This window comes from Monodelphis domestica, chromosome 4 (genome assembly GCF_027887165.1).
Source record: "Monodelphis domestica isolate mMonDom1 chromosome 4, mMonDom1.pri, whole genome shotgun sequence".
Classification (NCBI taxonomy): Eukaryota; Metazoa; Chordata; class Mammalia; order Didelphimorphia; family Didelphidae; genus Monodelphis; species Monodelphis domestica.
The window spans coordinates 87,663,778-87,684,832 of record NC_077230.1 but is presented as its reverse complement, the minus strand read 5'-3'; the positions used below and the strand labels follow the sequence as shown (position 1 = coordinate 87,684,832).

The 21,055-nt window shown below is 36.8% G+C and overlaps 1 protein-coding gene across 1 annotated transcript in view; it reads right to left on the bottom strand.

Annotated features, from left to right (window-relative positions):
• Positions 1 to 21,055, bottom strand: part of SLC49A4 (solute carrier family 49 member 4) — a 159,557-nt gene that overhangs the window by 61,536 nt on the left and 76,966 nt on the right. The window contains exons 5-6 of the mRNA XM_001371935.4: positions 15,378 to 15,486; positions 12,021 to 12,088 (exon numbers count right to left, since the gene is read on the bottom strand). Of these exons, the coding sequence (XP_001371972.1) occupies positions 12,021 to 12,088; positions 15,378 to 15,486 (177 nt within the window). The remainder of the gene's footprint in view (positions 1 to 12,020; positions 12,089 to 15,377; positions 15,487 to 21,055) is intronic.

Below are 21,055 nucleotides of genomic sequence, written 5' to 3'. Positions count from 1 at the left end.
TACCATTTTTAAAGCCCAAACCAGTCTAGCAGAAAGATAAATAATATGTTAAAGCCTTAAACAGAATTTTGGAAAAGTCAGATATAATAGATCTCTGGCAATTAGCTGAAAGGAATATTCTTATTTCTTAGTAATACACTTCATAGTTACAAAAAACAACTGTGAACCAAGGCATGAAACTCCTTTTAACAAATGGAGAAAAGAAGTATTAAACATAACCTTTACTGACCACAATACAATAAACCTGCAATCCACGAAGCACATTTTAATCCTCACTAATTTATTATCCCATTCAGCACTCACCAAACCATTTCAATTCTCAAACTTCCCATGGCTCCTCCTGCCCTCATCATCTCAGCTGAGGATCTTGCCTCATATTTTACAGAAAAAAAAAATCAGGCCACTTGTGAAAAACTTCCTCTTCTTTATTCTTCATTGCATCACCTTGATGCCTTCTGCCTTTACCTCCCCCTTTCCCCACCTCACATGAAGGTTTTGCCAAGGCAAAATCCTCTACATGTGCAAGTATTTGTTTTCTCTAGCAGACTGCTCCCTCCATTATACCTGCTCTTTCACTTATGTCCAAAATCTCCCTGTTTGGTGGTGGCTTTCCCTACTGTTTAGATGTCCATGACTCTCCCATCCTCACTAGATTCATCCATCCCCACTATTTATTATCATTCCATATCCTTTTTCAGGCTAAACTTCTTTAGAATATTATCTATTTTAGGTGTTATCATGTGCTTTCCTCTTACCTCTCCAGGTCTGACTTCTCACATTTAAATGAAACTGCTTTCTCCAAAATTACCAAAAATCATTGAATTGCCAAGTCCTAAGGACTTTTGTCAGTCCTCATCCTTCTTGACCTCTCTGAAGCCCCCAAGATTGTAAATTACTCTCTTTTCTTGGATACTCTCCTACCTTCTACTTTCTCCTGGTCCACCTCCTTCTCTGACCAATACATCTCAATACTTTGCTGTAGTTTCATCTAAGTTACACAGACTGGCATGAGTGTCCCAAAGGACTCTGTCCTGAGCCCTCTTCTCTTCTCCTACTATACTACTTCACATGGTGATCTCATCAGCTCTTGTGGATCCAAAGATCATCTCTATGCTGATGATTCTCAAATCTATTTATGTAGCTAACTTCTCGGCTGATCTCCAGCTTCCCATCTATTGTTTATTGGACATCTTAGACTCAAGATATCTAAAACTGAAATCATCATCTTTCCCCAAAAACATGTTCTCCTTTTCAAACTTCCCTATTATTGTCCTGGGTACCACCATTCTTCCAGTCATTCAGGCTCACAACTAGGAATCATCTTCAATTCCCCACTCACCCTCACACCCACACCCCATATCCAATCAGTTGTCAAGTCCCACCAATTCTTCCTTATAACATCTCTCATACAAGTTTCTTTCTCTCCACTATCACTACCACCACGTGGAGTCAGGAAGACTCAAGTTCAAATCTGGCCTCAAGCAGATGGGGTTATGAAGAGTTGGACATGACTGAACAACAACAGCATTCAGTTCTGTTGAGTGATAACTAGTTGAAGACTAGAGACAGAATCTGTGCAAGCTTAAATAGTCCCATGGGAAAATATAGCATTTTATAACAATTATTCTTGACATTATTGTGTTGATGGTGTGTTTTAAGTAATTTAAAGGTTGTGAACATCAGATATTCTAATATTCTATGCATGGAATTACTTTATTCATTTTCTCTATACAATTAAGTTATGAGTGTGGAACTGAGTCAAGGACTTCATCATAATCAATAAAAGTAGTGTAAATGTTATGACATTTTTGGATAGCTTATTCAATAAACACTGAATTGGTAATGAATTGCTCTTATTCCTCTGGGAACTTCTGGTACATCTTTTCTGCTCTTTAGCCAATATGTTTTCTTCTAAGTGTCCAAAAATTTTTCCATCAAGACAAGCTATAAATGCTTCTTAAAAAATACCTAAAACACAACTGGTTTATATTTGGAGGAGTCAATGACATTCTCATCTCTCAGTAATAAATACATGATTCTTTATGTTAAGAAAGCTAGGATCAGGTATTCATCAGAAAGGAAGCTGGTAAAGTTCTTTGATAGCAATTCTTGCATCACCAAGAAATATTTCAGCCAATAATTATGGGTTTTATGCAGATCCCTCACGTTTTTCAAGTCACTTTCCTTAACAGCCATTCTGATACATTCTCAATGTAATAAATGATACACAAGCTTTTTGTTTAGAATTTTATCAGACTCTTGTTTTCGTCTTATTAGTATTCTCTGGACAAAAGAGAGGACCAAAAGTTTTCCTCATTCTTCTCTTCTCATAATTTCTTTGTTTCTCAAGTCTCTATCATATAGTTTTTGCTTGGTGCTGAATCTTATTGGTGGGTTAAATTTTTGGGGGGGAGGGGGGTGTTTGTTTTTGCACTTCTTTGATTCCTGTATGGCTGTAACATTTTATTACTATTTTAGACCTCTTTAGTCAATCCTGAATTTCTCTATTTTGAAAAACCTTTGCAGAACATGTGAGGAGCCATTTCTCTCCGAGAAAATGGGTGTCAAAAGTCATTGTTTTGGTTGCTTTGTTGGCTAACACTTGTTTGCTTTAACTACATATTACAAGTTCCTGCCTCTAGTGACTGATTCTTCTAATACTTCCTGTGTGCTCCTGGTTTTCTTGCTTCCATGAATAGAAGCAGAAAGAGAAAGAAAAAATCCATATAGTACATATGTTTGGGAACTGCATGACTACCATCTCTTTTTCCAATAAGGATTTCTTTTATCTATTTAATGACGATATCTTGCAATCACTGTTTTGTTGAACAATTTTACATTGGGGGCAAAAATTCTAATTTGAGTATGTAATGTCTTGAAATAAAATTTTATTAATAAAAAAGAAGGGATGTGCCCCTTTTGAATTTTGGCTTTTTTCCCTTTGAAGCCAGAAAGTGCTATTCAAAAATTGATATCAATTAAGAAGGCAAAATCATGGATTTACAGCTTTAATAGACTTCAAAGGTCATAGAATTCAACATCCTCAATCTACAGATAAAGAAATTGAGGCCAAGAGAGGAAAAATGACTTGTTCAAGTCACAAAGGCAATGAGTAGTGAAAATGGGATTCAAATCTGGGGTCTTTGTACATAAATCCCTTGTTGTTGCTTTCGTGGCCCTTAGCAACTATCAGATGCCTGGGATTTGTCATAGAAATGTTTCTGATAAAGCATGAAGTTACAAAAATATCAGTTGTATCAAAACATTAATTAAAAAAACACAGTTAAGCTGAACTTTGAGCAAGACTTAATAAAAGATATATAGTAGTTGCATCAGAAAAATGAAAAGTTTTAAAGAAAAGGCAGTTATTAAGCTAAGAAATGGGATATATAACAGGACAGCAGGAACAATTCTTTTTTTTTTTTAAAGTGACCTCAGACACTTCCCAGTTGTGTGACCCTGGGCAAGTCACTTGACCCCCATTGCCTAGCCCTTACCACTCTTCTGCCTTGGAGCCAATACACAGTGTTGACTCCAAGACGGAAGGTAAGGGTTTTATAAAAAAAAAAAGGGGGGGGCAGCTGGGTAGGAACAATTCTTAAAAGAAAAGTAGTTGAATGATTCACAAGACAGAGTTAGGTAAATTCATATATCCTTTCCATGAAAATGCTGATGCCCAGTAAATTATCTCCCTTGGCCTGAAAAACTAGGTGAAAACTAAAATGTCATTTCACACTATTTAAGCAAAATGCTTTCTGGTCAGAATTCACCTCAGAGAGGAAAAGGAAACCTCTTACTCAGCCTCCAGCATTATTGTGAAGGTTGGGAGATAAAGTGATATTTGAAATAAAATTCTGTTAAAATTTAATACAGTGTAACTAAATTAAGAAGTTTTCAGGCTGTTCTACATCTTTAAGATTTATAAATTATAAATTCTGTGAGCTCAAAAGCTAAAAATTTAGATCTTCAGGAGATACTGAGAAGTTAAAATATATTTGCAGCATGAGAGGCTAAATATTTACATATAAAAATGGACTTAAAACAGGGGAAACAAACTTGCATCTGGTACAATTGTTGGTGACTAGGGTTGGATTTATTAAGCTGAGTAAGTGGCAAAATTCACGGTGTGATTTCAAAGGGTTGGGAAGGTCCCTGTTCCCTACAAGTGCCTTTGCCATTTGATTGGCTTCTAAACTCCTAGAATCCTAAGTAGGATTCTATTCCTAATACCATAAGACCACAGATCTAGAACAAGAAGGCACCTCAGTGGCCCTCTAGTCCATCTCATTTTACAGTAGAGGAAGCTGAAGCAAACAAAAGTTAATTGCCCAAGATCAGATGGGTAGTAAGAACTGTCCCTTTGGCTTGAGTTGACCAGGGGCATATTTCCTTGTTAAAATTCAAATTGCTCTAGGACAGGTAACACATAGATTCTCAAATTTCAGTGCTCTAGATAGATACTTTACCACAGGACATCAATGAAATCTTAATGAAAGAAGATGCCATCCCCAGCTATCCTATCTCTAGAAAAGTGAAAGGAGACACAGGCTTCCAACAAATGAACCATTCAGTCCAAACTACACAGTGCATCAGTTAATAAGCATTTATTAAAGGGGCAACTAGGTGGCTCAGTGGATTGAGAGCCCGGACTGGATCAGGATGTCCTGGGCTCAAATCTGGCCTCAGATACTTCTAAGCTCTGTGACCTTGGGCAAGTCTCCCACTGCCCTTTACTGCTCTTCTGCCTTGGAACAGATACTAAGTATCAATTCTAAGACAAATGGTAAGGGTTTTAAAAAAAAATAAAAAAATAAACATTTATTAAGTGGCCATTATATGCCAGGCACCATGCCTTTAAGCACTGGAGATAAAGAGCAAGGCAAAAGTCAGTTCTTAAAGAGCTCACAGTCTAATGGATGAGGTTCAGCTATGGATGCTGTAGAAGCTATATGAGGATGAGCCACTTCTTCACAGGGCACTGGGGCCTCCAAAGAACTCTTACGGGGGTGGTGGTGAAGACTTAGGCAACCTTTTCCCCTACCTGGATAGAAGCCACAGTCCTACAGAAATCAAACTAGGATGGCAGCCCTTTTCCTGTGAAGGTTGGTACTTCAGCTCCTACCTGAGGCTTCCCTGACCTCTCAGGCCTTGGCTTTGTTTGCTTGTGTTTGGTATCTTGACTTTTGAATCTTGCCTATTTTTACAAGTCTCACCATATGCCTTGTCTGCCTGCTCCTGCTCTGAACCCTGCAAAACCACTGTGTTCACAATCCTACCAACCATTTACAAATTCACACCTTACTGGAGATGTTTTGACTCAAACTGACAGCAAGGACACCTTGTAAGAAAGAAACACAGAATGGGTACCTGGGAAAGCAGGGATACAAAGAGAGAGGAAATGAGATGCAGAAAAGGAGAAGAAAAGGGACCAAAGAAAAACTTTTGCCTATTTGATGAATGTCCCAAATGCTAGCTCTGTGATTTCCATAAAACAGATTAGCAATAAGTGAAATGTGACATGTTGTAGGTTCCAGGCTAAGAAGTAATTATATTCACCTCTCCCTCCTTGAAATGGTAGAAGAGAAAAGGAGATTCAAGAAAGTCCAGGCTCTCAAAGTTTAAATAAAAATAGTTTTAATAACAAGCTGTGGCAAAGTTTACCTGTTTTCCATATAGAGAAGTATAGTTTTAAATTAAATATTTGCCTCGAAGGCACTTGCAATTGATGTTGTTTTTCCCAAGCTACAGCCACGTCCTTAATCAATGCCACCCTATACACGCAAGGTATCTTTATATAAATGTCACTGGTCTATTCTTTTTCTTTTAAAATTTGTCTTAGACTTGATACTAAAGTATCAGTTCCAAGAAAAAGAATGGAAGGACTAAGCAAACAGGGTTAAGTGACTTATTCAGGATCAATAGCTAGGAAAAATACCTAAGGTCAAATTTGAACCCAGAACCCACTCATCTCCAGGTCTTGCTCTTAATCCACTGAACCACTTGGATGCCCCTATTGGCTCATTCTTGAAGAGCTTTTTGCTTCTCTGAGATCTCTTGAGAAAAAATCAGCAAGGAATGAAGGCAGATTTTTTTCTCATCTTTTCTGAATTGGATTTTATATCTATTCCATCTTGGGTTTAATTCATATCATTGATTCATTCAATGAGAATTTATTAAGCAACCTCTATGTGCAAAGCACTATAATAGATAATAGCTATACAGAAACAAAATGGAAAATAAATAGTCCTCATAGAATATGGAAAAAGAAGAGTTTAGTAAAATCAAGTTTCTCAAGACTGCTCAGAGCAGTCTTGATTATAGCCCCATTTCAATGACTCATCTTTAGAGGTAACTACAGGTTTTTAAAAGCCATGCCAAAGTAATAAATGCTCTGGCGGACTGTACTGAGCTAGTAAAGCTTCCAAGTCCATGCCAGGCAGTGAACTGTTCCTCATCTCCATGTGAGTTTTTTTGGCCAGAGAAATCCATAAAATTATCTGCTGAGGTTTGTGAAAGTATAGCAAATGTTAAATGTAGAAGTTAAATTACATTGATGAGATCACAAGACTTCTGAAATATTTAAGTGAGCCTAGAGGGGAGGGTGCTCTGGGTTTTAGACAAATGGTCCATTATTCATATACTAAAAAAAAAACAAAACCCCAAAAACCAACCTTACCTTCTGACTTAGTATCTGAGGCCAGATTTGAACTGAGGATCTTCAGACCTGGCTTTCTATCCACTGAGCCTCCTAAACTGTTCTCTCACATAACACCGGACTTCCTCAGTTCTAATTCTATATTCACTAATCAGTTGCAGGATCTATAACTAGGTCTCCTGGGTGGATCCACTCTCCAGAGAGAAAACAATCTATATAGTTAGTCCTGAATCTTCCTGGACCAAATATATTCTCCACTTTAAATTAATAAAACAATCTGATGCAAATTAGCCTCAAATGAACTTTAGTGAATCTGGTTTTTTAGGATTTGATTATCTCTGGAAATAAGACAACCAGAAAGGTCTCTGACTTACCAAAGGAGACCAGTCTTAAAACCCATGAAGATCCTATTTAGTTAAAGCAACCAATCAGCCCCAAACAAAGTCTGTTGTTCTAGCAATATCATCACAACTACAATAAGAGGGTTCCACAGCATAGACTTAAAGGACCACAATGTGTGTGTGCAGAGGAAGGCTTCACGGTGGCAAATGTTAAGTCCACGGGATGCTAATATCTCTGTAACTGATGTGACATTGAAGTCAGCCTGCAGAAGGTCACAATATTTTTCAGCATTCATAACCTTTCCTTTGAGATAATTAAAAAATCCTAATGGCTGCTTCCAAATTTGTCCCTTCTGTTCTAGCAACATATAGTTAAAACTAAGTGGCTACGGGGAAAAATGGAATAGGACGTATTTATTATATGCCACTTTTGATGGATGATTGCTCCTTCTTTGGCCTATTCAGTACTTATCTCTGTATGGCTGAATCAATGATGACTGAATGAAACCAGATAGAAGTTGTAATTAGAAAAATTAGGTATGATTCTTGTCAAGTGTGACAGACTGATGTATTTCAATGTCAGTAAGTGCCTTCCCTGACAGCAGCTATCTCCCTTTTGGGGGCTTTTATTTTTAGTTCAAACAGCTGCAAATAGGCAAAACCTTAGATGTGGGATTTTAGAAATTACAGTGTCAGATTATTTTTTCCTTCCCTTAGCAACACTACTGGAATATTTAGGTCTAGATACAATATTACACAATTTCAGATATCCTTAAGTGTTTGGATGCTTCATGATTTACAAACCAGATTTAACAATACTCTTTATTCTCCAAAAAAGATATAATTAAGTCCTCCCACACCTGGTAAAGTAGAATGGCTACTCTGATGGGAATTTTGGTTGAATGTGTTAAGTGATCTGGGGATTGACATTTCCATTGCTTCTCTTTTCTCTCCTGGATAAAGTAAGCTATTCTCTCTTCTTATAATAACAAGACCTGACATTTATATGCTTTAAGTTACAAAGTGCTTTACTCACATCATCTCATTCAAGTCTCCCAACAATCCTGAGAGGTAGATGTAGTTTTCATCCCAGTATTTAAGATGAGGAAAATGGAAAGTTGAAAAAGGTAAGGGAGCCTGTCTATGGTCATACAGTAATCAGGCCTCTCCTGATTCCCAAGTTCAGCATTCTCATTCTAAAAATGTCTTGCACTACAGGTGAAGATCATAACAGAGTGCTTGATGGGGGGGGGGGGGGGGGAAGGGAGGGGAAAGGATGACCAAAAAAAAAACTTACTAAGCTTGGCCCCAAAGAATTCCCTCTCTTCCTTCTCTCATGAGGTAGGTGTAGAACACTGCATATGTCAGACTTGGGTGATATGTTGGTTAGTTTTGCTGAACTTTTTTTCCCCTCCTTTACATTTTTGGTTAAAAAAGATTTCTTAGGAGGGGGGAAATACTGAGAAATGTTTATGATGTAAAAAAAGCAAACATGCTTAAAAACACTAAAAAAAGAGATGACCTTTTTTAAAATTATAAAAAAATTGTGGGCAGCTGGGTGGCTCAGTGGATTGAGAGCCAGGCCCAGAGACGGGAGGTTCAAATCTGACCTCACATACTTCCTAGCTGTGTGACCCTGGGCAAGTCACTTGACCCCCACTGCCTAGCCCTTATCACTCTTATGGCTTAGAACCAATAGACAATATTGATTCTAAGATGGAAGGTTAGGGTTTAAAAAAATTAAACACTAAAAGAACCCTACAATGCTCAAGTATTTTCTCTTGTCACAAGGGAAAAAACAATTAAGCAAATTCTAAAGCAGCAACTATTTAAAATGTGTGCAAGATGCCACACCCATAGTATCCTATCTCTCCAATGAAAGGGGAAGATGTATACCTCTGTGGTTTGGCAAAGCAAACCAAAGAGTGCCAAGGAGATGAAAAATAAGCCTTCATAATGGCAGAGAAGTACACCTAGCAAACTCATCACTTCACTGTCTATCATTCTCCACCTGCCACCTGGTGCTTTTTACCTGTGGGGTTGGGGGGCACTTGGCAATATAGAAAATGGGGCTCTGAAGCCTGCTACCTCCTTGCATCTTTAATACCACAAAGGCCTGCATGCAGGTGAGGGACTAAGCTGAGCCAAGTCACCAGGGGCAGATAGACTTCTAGCCTGTAGAACAGCAGTTGTGCCAAGGCTATCATCAACCCTTGTTTGGACTCCCACTGTACTCATACCCATAGTACTATATAGTTTGGCACTTAATTATTCCTTAAGTGTTTCACACATGTTTATCTTCTCCCCCAACTATAGGTTAACTTCTTTGGAAGAGAGACTACATCATAGTTATTTTTTATTTCCTGCAAATATCTACATAAAAAAGGGGCACATAGTAAAAGTACTCATTGAGTTACTGTGAATAGTTATCTTCCATCTTAGAAGCAATACTAAGTATTAGTTCCAAGGCAAAAGAGCAGTAAGGGCTAAGCAATGGGAGTCAAAAGGCTTGCCCAGTGTCACACAGCTAGGAAGAGTCTGAGGCCAGATTTGAACCCAGGATCTTCTGTCTCTGGGTCTGGATCTCTATCCATTGAGCCACCACCACCTAGTTGCCCCTGGGATTGAGTTGTTTTTATTTTTAAATTAATTAATTAATTTAGTCAATTTAGAACATTATTCCTTGGTTACAAGAATCTGAGTTCTTAATAAAACGAGTACAGAAACTCCCTACTTACAAGTGGAGAGGATCCTGCTGAAAATGAGAGAAAAAGAAGACAACAAAAATGTCTTTGTTCAAATCTGGCCTGATATTTCCTGGTTGTGACTCTGGGCAAGTCACTTAACCCCAATTGCCTAACCCTAACTGCTCTTCTGCCTTGGAAATCCATTCTAAGAGAGAAGGTAAGGGTTTAAAAAAATCTCTACATTTAAACTTTATAAAAGAATTAAAGACTTTTTTAAGGAAATGCTTGCCCGTTTAAAACAGGTATAAAAAACGTTGTTATTTCTTTTTTTAAAATAGTCTTATAAGTTTGGTTCAGGTCTTTTTATCCCTTCTTCCCACATCATTCTTTTTCTTTAATACTTACCTTCTGTCTAATGGGAGTTAAATGACTTGCCTAGGATCATATGGTCAGGAATTGTCAGAGTCCAGATTAGAATTCAGAATCTCATGTTTCTAAGCCTGTTTCTCAATCCATTGGGCTACCTAGCTCATCATTCTTTTTTAAAGGGTGAAAAGTAGAATGTATTGATAACTCTGGGATGGAAAGGATTCTCACAGGCCACCACAGTCAATCGCTTCATTCTACTGATAAGGAAAGTTACCAAAGTTTAACATCAAGGATCTTTTGGGGGATGTTAGTAACTAAAATCAACTTGTAAAGTCCATGGGAGGAGGGTGGTTAGGAGGCTCAGTGGATGAAAGGCCCTGGGTTCAAATGTGACCTTAACACACTTCCTAGCTGTGGAATCCTGACCAAGTCATTTAACCCCCATTGCCTAGCCATTACACAGTAATGTGTCTTACACAATTACACAATACACAGTACTGAGTCTAATCCCTAAGAAGGGATTAAAAAAAAAAAAGAAGACGTCTACAAGAGATCTCTTCTAAACCACTTTGTTACATAAAAGTGAAAATTGTTTCATCATGGTTACAAAGTCTATATTTCAGCCTATATTCAGAATGCTGTATAATTACCTACAGATGCCCTGCTTTACATAAGACCAGATGGGCCCATCTGGAAAAATCACTTCATACCAATTCAAAATGAGGTATGGTGCATTTAGTCCCCCACCTAGGAGCCTCAAATCTAAATGCACACTAAGCACTGTTATTCTGAAATCTTCACTTAGCTCCCATAAAGGGGGATCTGTGAAATTTTTTTGATATGAAAAAGAGATCATGATGCTCAAACAAGGCTGGGAACCACTATAGTAGTGGAAAGAACGCCAAACTAATGACACCTGGGCTCAAGCCCCTGCTTTGCTGTTAACTAGCAATGACAATCAACAAGTTACTCTACCTCTTTGTATGTCCTCAACTATAAAATGAAGAGATGCCATTAGACAGGGTGTCCCAAAGCCCTAGTGCAGTTTGCAGCATCAATAGCTTTATTATGACATCACAAGTTCACAGGGCCTTCTTATTCACATCAGAAAATAGCACCGGGATGCTGGCAAAATATTATTCTTTTCTCTCGGACCTCTAGGTAGGCACTGTGTATAGACCCTTCTTGTCTCCACCTGTGATTTCTCTGGGTTTTTGCCCAGTTGGAAGCAGCTTCCTTGTGTGGTTCTTTCCTGTTTTTGTTTCTTTGTGGCGGCCATTCTCTCCACATGCTACCTTGGGACTTCATGCCCTGATCTACAAATCATGTGCATCAGAAATCTGTCAAAGCTGCCTAGGAAAGAGTCTCTTGAAAAGGCTTGGGATCATTCCTGATTGTGCCTCATCTTTTAAAAACAATCCTTTTTTTTTTTTATATTTCAGTGGAAATGAAGAATCTATCATTGGATAATGAGTATTTTATTCTTAGCCAGGATATTCTAACTCCCACACTATTAGCTGGTGGTATGCCACTAAACCTACCTGTGTTCTTGGTTTACCATCATATCAATAAAAGATGCTTCCTTTACAAAAAGTTCTGCCTCTGTACTAATTCTGCACCATTCCCCCTCATCCTGAAACACAACCCTTTTCTCAGTCTTATCCCATGGGTGTCTTATCAATTATTCATCATCCTGTGGGATTTAGTATTGTTCTAGCATATGGGAAAAAAGTAAAGGACAGTGAAGGAGCTGTAAAATAAAAATTAAAACTGTAATAATGCATAAGGCAATAAACAACTGGGGGGGGGGGAACAGGGAGGAAAGGAAGGAGGGAGGGAGAGAGAAAGAAAGAGAGAGAGAAAATCTTCCTTGATGTAAAGAAGTAGAAATCAATGACAAAACTAAATATATCCAAGGTCTACTTTAAGAAAGTAATTATTTTTAAATGAAGCATAATTTGTTCTCACCTTGCAATAGCTATTCCAACAATGCAGCCTCCAACTATAGACCAAAATCCAATCCAACCAGCATCTACCTGATGGAAAAAAGGGATAATATTTAGCATTATGTTGCTCATCACAACACTATTTTAAAAGAATGGGAAAACACCCCTCAATGGCCACCAACTTGGTAGCTAATTGGCAAATTAAAATTATTTCAAAATCTAGAAGGAAATAAAATTTAATAAAATATCTGAATATATGAAGGATCTATAACTTGTGATCCAGAAAAATAAGCTGTGGGAAATTGCTTGATGTGCACAAAGATTAAATGACTTGTCCAGGGCCACAATTAGTGTCAGAGGCAGGATTTGAACAACTGTTTTCCTAGCTATAGTGTCACTATTCCATACTATTAAAAAAGAAAAAAAAGAACTCATGTCCATAGTATTACAGATCTACATATGCTCTTAAGTTAGTGGGAATATCCAGATCAACATTTTTATCTGAATGTTTAAAATAAAAAAAATCAAAACAAATCATTTGTTTCCTATGAGCCAGACTTTGTTATCCTTCAAGGAGTTATCAATCTGACTAGTTAAGGAGAACTAAAATACAACTTAATCAGATAACAATTTAATATTAAGAGGGGGTGGGGGAAGGCAAGGGAAAGAACCCGATTCTGGTTACCAGGGAAAAATATTCTAAATTGACTAATTAAATAAAAATCTCAAAAATAAAATAAAATAAAATATTGCCCTAAAAAAATTTAATATTAAACTGTGTAACTGACTGTAAACTCAATATACATTGGCTGGAGTGATCTGGGAACATCTCATGGTAGAAGTGGAACTTAAGGTGAGCTTTCTAATGTGAAGTCAAGTCCAGTGCTCCCTAGCCTGAAAAAATGTTCTCTTAATCTTGTTGTTTCTTCTAAAAACTTTATTTCCCTCTTCCCTTTCATAGTTAAAGTTTTCTGATACCCACTGGCTGTTTTTTTTCCTTACCAAGAACTTCTTCCTTTGCTCTTTGCAATATGGCTTCTGTACCAAACTTTCATTTAAACAACTCTCTGACATCAGCAGAGGCTCTGCTTCATCCCTCAATTCAGTGTCCTTTTTCCTGGTGAATTTTCTCAACATTATTTCACACGATAAATGATTTTTTTCCCTTTCAAATATTCTTCTTCCCTGACTCCTATAACTCTCTACTATCCTGGACCTCTTCCTACCTCTCTGACTATACTTTTATATTGACACCTTTTACCAGCTGTACTTCCTCTTCCTGCTTCCCAAATGTTAATGTTTTAATTTTTCTTTTCTTCTAACATTTGGTGAGGGGAATTATTGGGAGGTGTTTCAGTGTTAAACTAAAACTAAAAAAAAAAAATTATACATAAAAAGTCCCATGGATTAAAATGTTAAGAACAAGGGAACAACTGACCAATCTGCCCTTGATCTTTTCTTGCTTTCTTTTTTTCTTCAGAGAAGGAGGGCAGTGCAGTATAGAGGAAAAAACAATGTATTCGGAGTCAAGAGAATCTAGATTCACATCCTGATTCTGTTATTAAGTAAATAATTTCATCTTAATAGGTCTCAGCTTCCTTCTTTGTACAAAAGCATGCAGGGTTTGGATTAGATAGTCTCTAAGTACCTTTTAGGTCAGAAGATATTAATCTATGATCCTACACCTCTACATGGATATCTTTCTCAAATTTTTCTCTTCTGCCCTCACCATTCTAACTTCATAATTTCAACAGTCTATGGGACATTTCAATCAGACTTCTATGCTTTTACATCCAACAGAGAAAAATAAAATAGTAGAAAAACTCACTAGACACACATTAATGTACTGTTAGTGGAGTTGTGAATTGGCACCGTCATTCTAGAAAGCAATATGCAACTAGATCCTCTAAGTCAATATAACTTTGCAAACCCTGTGTCCTCAGCACTACCATTATTAAGTCTATGCCTCAAAGAAATCAAAGAAAGAAGAAAAAGAACAAAATGTTATCAAGGGTAGCTTTCTTCCCCTTTAGTAGCAAAGAACTGGAAAACAAATGAGTATTCATTCTGGAATGGTCAAAAAATTATGGTATATGCATGAAATGTAATACTCTTGCGCCATAGGAAATAATGAAAGGGAAGTCATTGATGAAAGTTGGGAAGCCCTGCATGAATTTATACAGAGTAAAGTAAGTAGACCCAGTAGAACAATATATATATATATATATAATAAAGACACCACTATAAAAAAAAATATATATATATAATAAAGACACCACTATAAAAACAAATAATTCTGAAAAACTAAAGAACTCTGATCAAACCAATGACAAGTCATAAATCCAATAAAACATGCTGCCCACCTGTGAAAGAAAGGTGATGGGCTCAGGATATAGGATGGGATGTATTTTTAAAATATGGTCAACACAAGAATTTGTTCTATATATGTATTTATAGGAAAGATTTACCTTTTCTTTAATGGGGGAAGGAAAAAAATGGATTTTTATTCTTTTTTTAAAAAGAAAAAGTTCTAAGAATGGAATGATAAGATCAGAAAACCTGAGTTTTACCATTTTCTAGCTGAGGCACTGGAAAGTGGATCTAACCCCTGACAGTGTTTTCTTATCTACAAAGTAATAAATCACCTCCATAGAGTTGTTAGGAGGATAAAAAGTGATATATAGTAACATTATAAAACTGTAAAGAAAAGAAATTATTTATTAACTCAATTTACCCAAAAGTAAACACATTATCCTCTCATGACTAACCAAAAAAGGTATTTTTTTCTTTTCTAATTTCCCACTTTTCTGTGTAACTGTACCACAATTTCCCCAGTTATTTCTGCTAGCAAACTCAGACTCTTACCTTTGTCTCATTTCTTACATACAATCATTAAGCCCTGTAAAAACCTCCTTTACAATGTCTGTTTCACCTCTGCTCTACTTTCATTTTTACTGTTATCACTTTGATTCAGACCCTTATTACCTCACATTTAGATTACAAGAGTATGAATAGATTCCCTTATTTCCACTCTATTCAGTTGGCCAGGCTATTTTCCCCAAAGTAACACTTCATAAAGTCTGAGGTGAGATCATCTGTTGAAAATGAGGGTGGAGAAAAGGAAACTAACAAAACAATTTTTTTCCTTAAGAAATAAAAAAAGGATATTTAATAAAACTCCTCTGTTGTACTCTTATATGAAGTTTTCAGCGTGTTACTATTTAAGGTTTTTTTCTTTCAAATGATAGCATGGTGGTAGAATATTAAAAATCACAAAGCTACAATAACAAGTTGTTTGTTATTTTAGTTAGAATGCTGTTTATTCTTCAATCTAAACAATTTAGAATACCTCTAAAATATAAGGAAGAAAAATACTTACTTGGCTGACATGAACTGGTGTTAAAATTAAATCCAGAACTCCAGACCAGCCGGCAAATACACCTAAAGGTATAGCATAGGCTAAAGCTATCATCAGAAATCTCAAATTGCTGTAAAAGATATAGGAAAATTGTATTATTATAAATGGAAAAAATACAACTTGGAATTAAGACTCTGTGATATAAGTCACTTAAATTTCCCTCAGCCTCAGTTTCTTCATCAATAAAAAAGGCATCTGAGGTCCATTCCTGTCCTAGATCTATGATCCAATGCTTATCAAAAATATTAAGAGTTCAGAAAATGAATGGCCCGGGTTAGAAATAAAAAGGGCCTAAGTTAGTTTAAAAAAAAAGTCAACTTCTTTTAGTTGTTAATACTTAATGCTAAGCAATATTGTTCACCTTCAATTTTGAAAACTTAATCTTTATTAGAATAAGCTTTTTGCAATGTTTTATATACATTAATGTTAATTTTATCAGAGATGAAGTTTTAGCATTAATGTATGCTAAGTGATAGGAGATGAGGAAAAAAATTTATCTACTTGAACATTCTGAATTCTATTTCCAACACTGCAATTAATGAATGGTGTGACTCTGTAAGATGCTTTATGACTTGTTTTTCTTCTGTTAAATGAGGATGAAGATGGATGATTTAAAAAGTCTTTACCAGTTCTGAAATTTAGATTTTTCTTTTATCAAGTAGTAGACAGAAAATAAGAGGGAATGTTAAGACAAAAGTACATTTAATTTCCTAGCAATGCATAATTCTGAGACAAGTATGAATATCATCATCAGTATGAATAGTGCCTCTATCAACACAGATAGTAAATATTATCAAAGTTAGTAGAGAAGCTATAGCTGAAAACTTCATCACCTTAAGGCCAATCTGGCATTGATTCTCTCTGAAAATAGATCAGTCCTCCAACAAGAGACCTGCAGTTCATTTCTTGATGCATAATCAGAGCCATTCCAGAATGGTAGCATGGACAAGAGCTTGTGCTCAATTGATACAGTCTTAAGAATCCAGGAATACCTCCATGTCAACAAGGTATGAAGGTTTTTTAAAACTTCTTAATGTGATAGTGTCTTCAAAAAATTCAAATGTCCACGTTTTCAGTGGAATTGTATGCCATTTTCTTCAAGAATATCCTTTTCCCTCCCATAGAAATTATTACAAAACCATTTTATATGCTCAACTTTTTGTTGATCAGTTAGAAATGGTTTTTTAGAGTCTACAAGTAACTAGCTTCATGAAATGACAAATTGGTCTTTGCTTTGGAAAAATTTCCAAAAATAAATGTTAATGAAAATCAGCACCATTATCCTCAAGACTAGCTTTGCTATTAAATGGGAATGTCCATTGTTTTCCCTCTTCTGTCCCTGGCAGAGTAGACAAAGTAGAAGAGTTATATTGTGGAGCCATTATCAGACTTGGGGATCTTGACAATTACAACTGTACAAAATATAGGTATGCCTTCATGTAGAGAACAAATAAGATAGATACATTTCTAACTACAAAGCAAAATTCTGCATATCAATTTATTTTCTCAGCAATTTCCATTTTATTATTATAAAGATGTTCATTTTTAAGAAAATTGAAGACATCAACAATTCTATTTCTCTTCTGAAGGCCTATATGTCATCTGATCAATTTTCTCTGCCTACAATTAGCCTATATTTGAAGGCCTTCTTTTGCCCTTGTACCTATATATCAGCTATGGCACAGCTAGTGTTTGCCAAGTATGGTAGGGATGCAAAGGGGGGAGGGGGGGGAGAAAGTCCTGGTAATGAGAATGTCTACTTTCTTAAACTAAAAAGTACAAATCACTTGCATAACTGGCTTCTAAGGTAACAACAACAACATGAATTAAGCACCTACTATGTGCCAGGCACTGTGCTAGGGGCTTTATAATTATTATCTCATTTGATCCTCACAACAACCCCGGGAAATAGATGCTGTTCTCTCTATTTTACAGTGGAGGAAACTGAGGCAAACAGGTTAAGTGACTTGCCCAGGGTTACATATATGGGTATTTCTGACTCCAGGCCTGCATTTCTATCTGCTTCACCATGAGCTGCTATCAGAGAACATGAGGTGGTGGTATAGTGGAAAGAGCATGGGTCTGGGAGACAGGTCACCTGAGGTCAATTAAAATATGGGGCCAGTTGACTCCTTTTTAGTTCTAAGATTCAACAATTCCAAGGTAAGAAGACAAGGAAAAAAAAGAAGTAAGAAAGAAAATTTTGCAACTCCAGTTTCTAAACTAATTCACTGCCTCAGGGAGCTGAGGTCTCTTGGGAAAGTGCTGTTGGGTCACCTCTGGTAAAAGAGGCCAAATGAGGATGTAGAATGGTTTTTTTTTAAGGGTGCAAAGTTTTGCAGTTAAAGAACTTTTAAATCAGATTTTTTTTGGGGTGGGGAAAAAAAGGCTAAATAAGTGCATGAGAATGGGATATAGAATGCTTCTTGAGAGCCAAGCAAATAAAAGAACTAGTATAAGAAAAAGCTATGGATACACAATGCTACAGGCACTGTCAGACACGACTGGTATCTTGGGCTGTTTAGGAGAGTCCTACTGGGAAGAAGACTAGGAAGTGTCAGTGACATAATTAAAAAGAGTATCAATAAAACTTTTTTTTAATTAAGGTTGGGGGCAGGTAGGCGGCTCAGTGGATGAAGAGCTATGCCTGGAGATGAGAGGCCCTGGGTTCAAATGAAGCCTCAGATACTTACTAGTTATCTGACCCTGGGCAAGTCACTTAACCTCCATTGCCTAACCCTTGTTGCTCTTCTGTCTTAGACCTCAGAAGGTAAAGGTTTTTTGAAAATTAAAATTAAGGCTATGAGATGCCATAAAGAACACATTTTTTCTATTTATTAACACTTAATTTTCATTATTAATAAAGAAACATTTCTAAAGAAAGAGTTAGTTTTTAATACCCAATTAAGTAAAAACTGAAAGACAATATCAAGGTCACTATTCGCAGCAAAATTTAAAAGGGTTTTAAAGAGCAGATAAATTATTTGACAGTTTGCTTGGGCATTTAAGTTTGAGTAAAATACAAAAGTAAAGAATAGGAACTGCTATGTTTTTATCATAATATTGTCAAAGAAATTTCTGTCTACAGAATCATACAAATGGGAAGAAAGCTAATGGATAGTTAGAAGTGGAAGGGGTTCTACTCCTCACTGTACAGAAACTCCTTCTACAGAATTACTGACAGATGGCCATTTGGCATCTACTTTAGAAATTGCAGTGGCAGAGAGCTTAAGAGATACCAAGGCACCTTATTCTACTGTTGGACAACTTAGTCACGATAGTTTGTTTTGTTATTTTTTTATGTTGAGTCAAAACCTTTCTTCCACTTGTAACTTTTATATACTATTCCTAATTTTGTCCTCCCACCCAGAAAGAAACTAAAAATAGTACTGTGGATACACACACACACACACACACACACACACACACACACACACACACACACACACATGACCAAAAAATATTTACGGGACAAAAAAATCTGTAATAGATAAATGTGAACTTGATTGAAATAATTACAAACCAAAAGATAGGTCTACCTTAAGGATCTCCCCTTAGACTCTGGTTTTTAATGTAGGATCCAAGGATAGATTTCAGGGAATCCATGAACTTGGATAGGAAAAAAATCTTAATTTTTACTAACTTCTTAACTGAAATTCAGCATCTTTCCATTTTTGCAACATTCACCAAACTAACAAAAGGAGTTCACAACACAAAAAAGATTAAGAACCAGTGCTGTAGAGCAACCTGAGACCTTTTAACATGTAATTGGAAGAACTCAAAAGAGAGCTCAAAGCAATAGAAATGGGGAACTTAGCTAGCTAGGCTAGCTCCCAAAGATACTCAGTCTGCTAACATGACAGCAAAGGAAAGTAATGAATGCTGGAGGGAATGTGGCAAAGTTGGGACATTAATGCATTGCTGGTGGAGTTGTGAATGGATCCAACCATTCTGGAGGGCAATTTGGAACTATGCCCAAAGGGCGATAAAAGACTGTCTGCCCTTTGATCCAGCCATAGCACTGCTGGGTTTGTACCCCAAAGAGAAAATAAGGAAAAAGACATGTATAAGAATATTCGTAGCTGAACTTTTTGTGGTGGCAAAAAACTGAAAAATGAGGGGATGCCCTTCAATTGGGGAATGGCTGAACAAATTGTGGTATATGTTGGTGATGGAATACTATTGTGCTCAAAGGAATGATGTACTGGAGGAATTCCATGGAGACTGGAACAACCTCCAGGAAGTGATGCAGAGTGAAAGGAGCAGAACCAGGAGAACGTCGTACACAGAGACTGATACACTGTGGTACAATCGAATGTAATGGACTTCTCCATTAATGGCAATGCAGTGAGCCTGAACAACCAGGAGGGATCTATGAGAAAAAACACTATCTACAGTCAGAGGAAGAACTATGGGAGTAGAAACACAGAAGAAAAACAACTGCTTGATCACATGATTCGAGAGGGATATGGTTGGGGATATAGACTTAAATGAACATCCTAGTGCAAATACCAACAACATGAAAATAGGTTCTGATCAAAGACACATGTAATACCCAGTGGAATTGCGTATCAACTACAGGAAGGGGTGGGGGGAGGGAAGGGAGGGAAAGAATATGATTCTTGTAACCAATAATGTTCTAAATTGACTAAATAAAATTTTCAAAACAAAAAAGACACCCAGTCTGTGACCAGACTCATAATTCAAGCACTGACAGTTTAGTAGGTACTTCTGTTTCATGGGCATTTTTCTTTAAAGAGTGTCCAGTACAGGACCATCTTCATGCTATATGGAAGCATTAGATTAAGGTTTCAGTACCAATTAACTAAATAAATAATACTAAAGCTAGGGGATAGTTTGATTACTGTCAGGGGGTGATTTATTACAGTAAAAACTGGTATTATGGATCATCATCATGTAGGTAGCACAGTGGATTGAGCACCAGGCGTACAGTTGACTTGGATTCAAATCTAGCCTTGGAGACTTCCTAGCTGGGTGACCATGGGCAAATCACTTAACTCAGATTGCCTCGCCCTTGCTGCTCTTCTGTCTTAGAATCAATGTTAAGAGAGAAGGTAAGGGTTTAAAAAGAAAGAAAAAACAATTTGTATCTAATTATGTCTGGTGATTTGCTTCTAATAAGCATGGTTCAAAGAAAAAATATTTATAATTGGTCCTTGCTCTCTCGGATCTTATCCCCTGAGATATATAAATGTAAATCACAAATGCAACAGAATAAAAGTATTAAGAGAAATGCTGACATAAAATAAAAACATTTAACCAATATATGAATACACAATAAGATCCCAGGATTGGAGATTTAGAGTTGGAAGGGGCCTTGAGTCTCCATTAAAAAAATTTTTTTTTTTTAAGTCAGGTTAAGAGATGAAGTGACAAGCAGCAGATCTGGGGATCTGGACCCAGGTCCTCTGACTCCAAATGCCACGGTCTTGTTACTGCACTACACTGCCTCTCTATCACATCTGCATTATCAGTTTGGGTCAAGGTAAATGCATTTTAAGGGCCAGGGAGAGCAGTCAATTCACAAAGGTGCTGAGATTTAGGTGGGCTAGAGCAGGGAGGTTCTGTACACATGGCCTTCCTTACTTCCTTCCGACCCTTACCTTCTGCCTTGGAAT